This window comes from Plasmopara halstedii, assembly GCF_900000015.1.
Source record: "Plasmopara halstedii genome assembly, contig: Scaffold_322, whole genome shotgun sequence".
Lineage (NCBI taxonomy): Eukaryota > Oomycota > Peronosporomycetes > Peronosporales > Peronosporaceae > Plasmopara > Plasmopara halstedii.
This window is the reverse complement of record NW_020187243.1, coordinates 1,481,270-1,490,203: the sequence shown is the minus strand read 5'-3', so window position 1 is coordinate 1,490,203 and position 8,934 is coordinate 1,481,270. Positions and strand designations below refer to the sequence as shown.

At 46.9% G+C, this 8,934-nt stretch overlaps 2 protein-coding genes across 2 annotated transcripts; both read right to left on the bottom strand.

The window, feature by feature from the left end:
• Positions 1-4,743: 4,743 nt before the first annotated feature.
• PHALS_08439 (dna-directed rna polymerase ii subunit j) lies at positions 4,744-5,183 on the bottom strand (the record flags this gene model as incomplete). Its single annotated transcript, XM_024723787.1, has 2 exons — positions 4,744-4,960; positions 5,041-5,183. The coding sequence occupies 2 exons, from the start codon at positions 5,181-5,183 to the stop codon at positions 4,744-4,746; spliced, it is 360 nt and encodes a 119-aa protein (XP_024574729.1).
• Positions 5,184-5,925: 742 nt separating this feature from the next.
• Positions 5,926-7,353, bottom strand: PHALS_08438 (Amine oxidase; the record flags this gene model as incomplete). The annotated part of the gene is made up of 1 exon (XM_024723786.1): positions 5,926-7,353. One exon carries the CDS (start codon positions 7,351-7,353, stop codon positions 5,926-5,928), a length of 1,428 nt encoding a protein of 475 aa, XP_024574728.1.
• Positions 7,354-8,934: the final 1,581 nt, after the last annotated feature.

Sequence of the window (8,934 nt, the reverse complement as noted above, 5' to 3'; positions counted from 1 at the left end):
ACTCGCTCTCATGAGCAATTGGTAATAGCCATCGACCAAGTCGAGTGCACTGTACTTTTACAGCCAACCATTTTTTTGTGGGAACATCCTTCCTAGGAGTCGGCGTCTGTGCCGAAATGGTGGAAACGTTTAGCTTATCAAAAGCGGTAGCGCACAACTATACACCCTCGTCAACAGTATGACGGAGAGGAAGACGGCGACGTCGCCTTCGCGGCTATTCCTGCGGAAGATGCTCTTCTTGAGCTGGACCAGATGTCCTTCGAAGAGTTCAGCGGCAACTTATCCGAAGTGGTCATCGGACGAGAAAATAAACTCGTCGTCGCTTCTAGATGAAGCTGTCCCGAAGGACACTTAGGGTGCTGAACGCCCGGAGTGGTTCGTCGATCCTGAAGGATCCTTCAAATTCGTACTATTTTTCGGTGAAGCTATTTCAAGTCGTCGTCTCCAAAGATCCGCCGTCGGTTCTACCCCGGACCGAGGTGTGCGTCATGAGATCAACCTGGTTCCAGAAACCAAATACCGCGTAACACCCCAATGGCCCCTGACTGAGGAGCAGTGTGATGTTATGACACCTTTTTTCGCGCGAAGCACGACGCAGGAATGGTGCGTGAGAGCAAGCCTCCATATACGACACCCACGTTTTGTGTCCGGAAGCCGACCGACAAGTGGCGTCACGTCTACGATAGACACATCCTGGGTCAGGGTCGACGCCCAGCGTCTTGCAGCTAGCTTACGGCGTCGCTGTCGCATGCTGTACGTCTCGGCGAGACTGTGGTAACACGCACACGGCATCGATCAGCGTCATCACTCCATGCTCCACCGGAGCCTTGATGTTATATACTACATCCGACAAAGAGCTGCTATTTACGCAGTCTTCGACCAAGGTATAACGTGCCATTCCACGCGCATCAGAAGGGCCCTCCCAGGATGCCTCGGACCTCGTACGATCATGCCACTCTTGGCATGCAGCAACTGCTCCAAAACGGAGCAGTACTTGGTATATTAAGTGTCAGTCCACGTGCATCACTGAGGCCTCGCCCTCAACGCCTCGGACCTCGTCCGACCATGCCATGCATGGCGTGCAGCAACTGCTCCTATACTTGAGCAGTGCTCAGTGAGTTACGTACCAATATGCGTTCAGCCCGCGAGCCATGCTCAGGACTCTTGTCCAATACACTTTCGGTGTTCGACAATTCGGACATGCACATTGACCATCCCGGTCAAGTGCCCGCGCCAATAGCGCTTCTCATTCCTAGCAGAGGTGGGTTCATGACTCACCAAGCACCACTAGGATACGTGCGCGTAGCACCCAATTTCTTCGACATCCAATCAATTCATGGCTCATGGTGTTCCAACCATGCCATACCAAGGATAAAGTCATACCTAAAAACCAAGTCTAAGACTAAGTAGCGTTCCACGCTATCAAAGTCAAGTAACTCGACACTGAGGTCCTCAGGGATGCTCGGCACAGTAACACAAGTCCTCGTCGCCAAGCAAACAGTGACGGTGTCACTCGACCGGGCTTTCTGGCCTTAGCATACAACTTCCTTCGATTGTGGAGTGTCGAGCATAGTCCCCGATCACCCCGGAATCGATAAGGATCTTCCGTGGCTTCTCAAAGCCCTTCACGGTCGCTTTTACGACTAGCAAGCCTGACGTTTCGTTTTCAAGAGCACGAAGCTGCTGCCGTCTATCTCTTTAAGGCACAACAGAACTCAAGTCATCCTCAGTAGGGCGCTCCGCGCCTACTGAGTACTCTCGTTTCTCCGCGTCATAACAGACTGGCTAGAAGCGAATGTCGATTCGACGAACTTTTACGCAGCCTTGCGGAGGGAACAACCCGTCCGAAGTCGATGCGGATCCTCCTCAAACAAAACACCTTTGGTTGTTTACAAGTTGCACAGCAGCTCGGAGCTCTCCCTCCTCCTTCTCAGCATAGCTGAGATCCATTGGCTCAGGTTCGCTCTGAGGGTGTTCATTCCAACCAAGTCGTGCCAGCTTGAAGTTGATTTCGGCTATTCAAAACCACGTTCAACGCTTCTTCTAAAGAATACGGATGCACACGAAAGACTTCCATTCTGGCCACGATAGTGCGAAGGCCAACCACAAAGACGGTCACTGCGACCGCCTCGGGGAAAGGATCGGCTGCCATCCCGGCAATAAGAATTCTCAGCTGTTAAACAAAGTCCATCAACTCCATCTTGCCCTGTCGAGCAGCAAAAAACACGATCTTACGCGTTATGCCTGATTAGGCGGCGAGAACACTCGCAGAAGCTAACGCTTATATAAGAAGTACGCAGCTTCAACCAAAGCACCGCAAGTTAGTGACCATTCTCGCGCTCCGCCCTCGAGCTTGGAGAAAGCTAGCGCCACGCGCTGTTGCTCATTTCAGAGCATGGCAGATGCGATAACCATCTCGACCTCTCCTATCTAAAGCAGGAGATTCTCTCCATCCTTACCCTCAGAGGTCTTAACGCTCACCATGAGCGGCCTGGGTCGAAAGGAATCATCCGTCGTTGACGGTGGCGTCATAGACGCGGTCGACGCTGACAGCCTCTGCTGTAAGTGATCTGACCGAGCATTTTCATAGCCTGAAAACGCATCTAGGCGCGCGCTTATAGCCTCGGGACCTTGCGCAACGAGGTGCTCCACGCCCCCACCGCCTTGCAGGGACATCAGTCTTTTAAACCCGTCCTGCATGCCCTTGAGCATAGGAGTATTACTCCATCTCCATAGTAGTAACGACTCAGGCGTAGATTTACTACAAGTGCTACCAAGTGCAGCGGGGCTGCCGTAGCTCTTCTCTTGGAGGAAGCTAGGCTAAGGTCACTGACCTTACGTTCTCTCCAAGAACTAGTACGAGTGTAGCGAATCGCAATCCGCGATATCTAGGCGCTAAAGCCTTAGCATGGCAAACGAACACTTCTGTTCAAAAACAAAACTGTACTTCATTGTTTAGTTGCGGCAGAGCCGCCAATATCTAAAACCATAGGTTTTTAAATTAATATAGTAATACTAATTAATATAGCAAACTTGATTACTATAGTAATATGCATTACTACTGGTAAACCTGCCACTTAGTGGCTTCTTGTTTCGGTGTAGCCATACCACTGTGTTATCACACTAACTGTGTAATACACACCTATGTACGGTCGCACAATCTTGTGCGACCCGTACTTTCTTACAAGGGCAAGTGTAACCCGTTACAACGCCCCACCGCCTCGTGGTAAGAGCCTTCGGCCATGGTTCAGGAATCAGGTCAGCTGTATTACGCCATCTCGATTCGGGGGCAACGCGCGTGCGGGGTGTGATATTTTTGAAACAGAAGAAAAGACTTGTAGGATCGTGAGAACAGACGATCAGTTGTGGGGCTCAATGCTTTTATAACAAAATCCTACGTGATAGACGAGTCGCTCAGCTCCTCTTTTGATATTATTAGTACCAACTCCATGATTTCTTCTCCTTGTAGCCCCTTATATGCCCTAAGAGAAGATTCCTCGGGATCTCCACGAGTTTTGGCGTTGTTAAGATAAACGACTAGCTTTCCCCTTGGATTAGCCCCCGTCACCCCATTTGCTAGTGTATGCACTTGTTCGCTGCAAACCTGTGAAGCTTCGGTGCACTGGGGGTGTCACTCGATGTTGTTGCCTGAGCTGTGTTGGCCAGGATGAACCATTCTTAGTCTCGTCAGATCCAAGCTCATCTGCCCACGACTCTTACTTGCATTGATGCAAAGATGTTTGTCCTCCTTTTCAGCGCAAGCCAAGTACTATTTTAAGCATGCTCAATATCATCTGACTCATTTAAGTCCGATATAGGATATCCAGCGGAGCAAGCTTCCCCCACGATCATGCCAAGTATTCTTTCGCGAGCGTCATACTCACTGTTCTCGAAAAATAGCAGTCAGCTTTAATGTTAATTTAAACAGGACATAGGCTGACAAAATATTAGTAACGGAGCTGTGACGGATTAAAGACAGCAGAGAACTTCATATTCGGTAATTTATCGAAGCATTTAAAAGTGTTTGTCAATACCCCAAAAAGCATATAAAGTAGATAAATGTTAAATTCGTGTGATACCAAAACTAGTAAATCGTACAAATTTACGACTATATTAAGAAGAATCCACTTCGGTGGTCATCCGTAAAAATTGGAACGACTATTTTAAAAAAAGTAAACAATTTTATTTAAATTGAGTTATGTAACTGTTATGTCAAATTTCCTAGTCCGCGTGGCCTAATGGATAAGGCATCGCCCTCCGAAGGCGGGGATTGGGGGTTCGAGTCCCCTCGAGGACGAAAATTTAAAAAATTCTTATCAACATTTTCGTTATGATGTTTTTGATATGTTTGCGCTGAAGAACAAGTTTTGATGCATACATCCGACTTCACTACTACTGTCAAGTGCGCAGTTTGGTGTCGGACAGCGCACATGATTACCAAGCGCATATACACTAGGGCGTAAACTTCACACACAAGCCCAAGGGACGATGACGGCACTCTTCAATTGCAGTACCAGAGACTACCGGTGCTTACAACTTGCGAGCAGCGATTACCGCTTCTAAACGAAGGTGCAAGAGCCCAGAAGCTCGTCTCACTGTTTTCGTTTGTAAAGCTAAGAATATTTATATTGACAAGGCCTTAAAAAAATGATAGTTGAATAATTAGACATTTGATTTCATGCAGCCCGTTTTAAGTATCGGCGCTGATTGTAGCTTGCACTGCTAAAACCAAACAGCAATGCCCTAACTAAAGGAACTGTGATCTTTTGTGTTGCCTGTGAGGCGGCGAAATTTCTGTGCGATTTCATCAAACTCGGTGCTGAGGTCATCGAGGGAGTTAGCTAGTGCTTCCACAGGTGATGAGGCGTCATTTGTCTGCACGCGCACGATGATGTCATGGATAAGTGGATGCGGATGGCGGTAGCCGCTAAATGTCACGTTTGGGTCGCGCAGCAACTGCCTATAGGGATTTGAGCAGGCAAGAAAAAATTAGCATGGACATTTATCAATGAATAACCCTCTTGTTTTGTTGTGACGCACATGCGGATTAGATTGCCCATAGTGTGATCCTCACGCAGGATAGTAAACTTTCCAGCGTTCGAAATCTTTGTATCCTTCTCATACGTAACTTTTTGGGCGCCCTCAGGAAGCAGGTACGAGTCACTGCGATTTGGTGCGTTCATTGTTGAGAATGTTTTAATTAACAAAAATCTACCGCATAATTTACAATCTGAATATTGCTCTTTTGAACAATTTTCGTAAAAAGATTCTCTAACAGTAAATCATATTTTTTGTACGGTCCCCGTTAAGATCAACAGCACATGCACTTTCAAATTGAAAAAAACGATGCTGTTTGAGCTGGTAAGTTGCTCTGCAGCGCAGGAGATCAAGCTGGCTCAGCTAAATACACACTGACGTCTCTTCAACAAGAGCCAACCTCGACATCTTTTGCTCATAAATTATACAAAAGGAGTATCGCTCAGTTTAATATGCCATCTTCAGGATATGCGCAAGAGAAGACTTTCTTGCTGGGTAGACTTTGCAGCCGTGCTTAACGAAAACGCTAGATTCGAGTCAACGGAAATGCTAGAGCGTCCGCATCGATTTTGCTACTCTTTCTTGTACGTGGCAAAAGTATGATTCGTAATTTGGACAAGGTACGTGTGCCATGCAACATGATATCATCAGCATAATATTAGTATCACCTGACGAAGTCCTTATCATGCCTTTGTCAATTCATCTTTATTTATTATCAGAAATGCTTGTCATACAGAGCATTCTAATAATGGCCATCTATCGTTTGCTGTCACTGCAATGAGCTCTACACTTGTTTGATACAAAGGAATGATTTCAGATGATGAAGTGTGTAGACACTAATCTACAATCGCCATGTCCTTAGATCATGACCATTTGTAAGGATCGAGATCATGCTTTGCTTCTCAAAAGTTTGGCGAATCCAAAACCCATCAGGCCAATAACAGTCACACCAATCAAGTGCATGCTCAGCGGGACACCGAAAGGAGGAACAGGCGGAACTGGAATATTGCCAGGGTCTTTGTAAAGTTGCGTTCGCCGGTGCTTCGGATCACGGATGATAGCTGCCGCTCGACGGCCAGCTACGAATCCATCCTCATGAAAGCCGCGTCCTAACCAAGCGCCGGAAAGAGTAATACCCTCCTCTTGAATGATCTCGTCTTGCGGGATGCAGTCCGCTAGTAGACGTGGGTGGTCCCAACGAAAGGCAGATATGACTTTATCAGGAGCAGGAAGTTTACCCTTCCAGTCGTGCGGTGTGATGGTCACGAATATGTGCTCCTTGCTGTTAAGACGCTGGATTCGGTTCATCCAATAAGTTAAGATGTACTGCTCATCTTTGGTGATGAGGACGTTCCAACTGCTCCACACTTTGTTCGACGGCGGTAGCATGATGGGGTCACGGTGAACATACATTATGCTTTTATGGAAGTGGAAACGCATCAGTGAACGGTAAGCCTCTTCATTCCAACGCAACATTTTGGCACTCTGGTCAGCGTGAGTTGCGAGGACGACGTGGTCGCACTCGATTCTTTCTCCATTTTCCAACACAACGGCTTTGCCGCCTCTTTCGACCTGGTCAACCGTGGCATTGTAACGTACTGTACCACTGTGCTCTTCCGTAAAAAATTTAAGGAATGGCTCAATGTAGCCTGAGCCAACGTACCACCACAAGTGCTTCGGACGGTCTGTGCGACGCCCCAGCGCGCCGAGAATTACCTGCCACAGCGGGATGTACAATGAGTTGGAGTGCGACTTCAGACATCGAAGAAATTGTGTCACAGGCAGATCTAAAACATCATGTTTGGGCACCGTCCAGAGAATAGAGACAAAGGCTAGGAAATAATGGCGAAAAAACTCGTTGGAGTAGCGGCCTTTTGACGCCCATTCACGTGTAGTAATTTGATCCTTCACAGGCATCGTCATAAGATCCATCGTAAACTTGTAAATGTCAATAAGCACGCGCCAGATTCGAACGTCGAAGAGATTGCGCACACTGCCATGAAACGGGGCACGGGATGAGAACTGCAGATCGCCTTCTACATCCGATGTGACTGTGAGGCTCATAGGAATGCGCTTCTTTGTCGTTCCGTCCGGCTGTGTGATGCCAAACGACTTAAACCAGCCTTTGATGTTGGGGTTTGAGTCTCCAAACATCATAAAGCCGATATCTACCATCTCGCCGTCAATTTCCATTTCGTACGTGTGACCGCCCAGCATCGCATTTTTTTCGAGCAGTATAACTTCGTGACCATCTTTGACGAGATGGTATGCGGCAGAGATACCACCGATACCAGACCCGACGACAATGATCTTCATAATGTTGCGGGGATTGACCACCAATGGATTCTTAAAATGATTTGCAAATTCAGCTCCACTTTTCAAATTATTTCAATCGTTTTTATGTAAGCTTTTCGAAAAGACTGGACGTTTAAACGAAGCTTTTTTCTTATCTGTAAAGGGCAATAATCTTACACATTTAGTATGGATGTAGTAAACACGTTGCGTATGAAACTTTCACTATACTTGGTGTCATTGTGAATATGGTACCTATATTTATGAAGATGACGAAGCCGAAACATAGGTATGGTCAGATATAATACCAGCGTTATTCTAAGATATTAGAACGAATTTCTTTAATATTACACTAACTCCTAATATATACTCTTGGAAATGGCAGAGCTGTCACACTAATTCCTAATATATACTCTAGAGCTAAGTAGACACCGAATTGCGGTATAGGCTACTCGCACACAGGAAGGTTTGACTTTTCAAGTCCTTCGTTAGCTCACAGAGTTTGAATTAGTGCGTTCCTACCTATCAGATAACTATACTCTGCTATTTGTGTAACATCGGACCCCGTAATATACCGAAATTTTCGGTATTTGAATACTCAGAACTTACTACTTATTCGAAGTTCAGTATCATGTAAGATACCGACATTCCGGTTATATTGATACAACTGTAATACATGTTAAAGGTTTGCCCCGTTACATTCTCGGTTATGAAGGTTTAACGGGATTACACGTACCCTTGTATAGGGTGTGACCGTACAAAGGTGTGGATTACACAAGTTGGTGCGATCACACAATGGTGTAGCTACACCGTAACATAGTAATGCATATTAGTTAGGTTTTACTATTTGATTAAGATAACCTAAGGTTTAAGATGTTGGCGGCTCTGCCGCAAATAAAACAGTTAAATACAGTTTCAATTCTGAATGGAAGAGCATCTTTGCCTTGGTTAACGTCTTCAAGTACTCTTCGAGGTAGCGGATTGCGATCCGCTACACTCATACTGGTTCTTGTATAGAACGTAAGGTCGGTGACCATAGCTTAGCTCCCGCTAAGCAAAGAGCTTCGGCAGCCCCGCTGCACTATATAGCACTTGTAGTTAAATTACGCCATAGTCGCTACAACTGATCCTCTGTGAGGATGGAACAATTCTTCAATTTGCCCCAGGGCATGCAGGACGGGCTTAATAAGCTGATGTCCCTACTTGGCCCTGAGGGTGTGGAGCACCTTGTTTCGCAAGGTCCCGGAGCGATAAACGCGCGCCTAAAGGCGTTTTCGAGCTATGAAAATACTCTGCTAGAGCACTGACAGCAGAAGCTGTCGGCGTCGACAGCGTCACCGTCGACAGCTTCACCGTCGACGACGGATGACTCCTCCCGACCCAGGCCGCTCATGGTACCTTCGAGAGTAAAAATAATGGGAATCTCTTGCTCTGGGTAATAGAGGCCGAGATGGTAATGGCATCCGCCATGCTCCTGACTCCGGGGCGTCGGGCAATTATGCTCGACACTCCACGATCGAACGAAGCCAGCTGTATGACGAGGCGCTGAAAGCGCGGTTGAGTGACACCGTCATTTTTGCTTAGCGACGAGGACTTATGTCACTG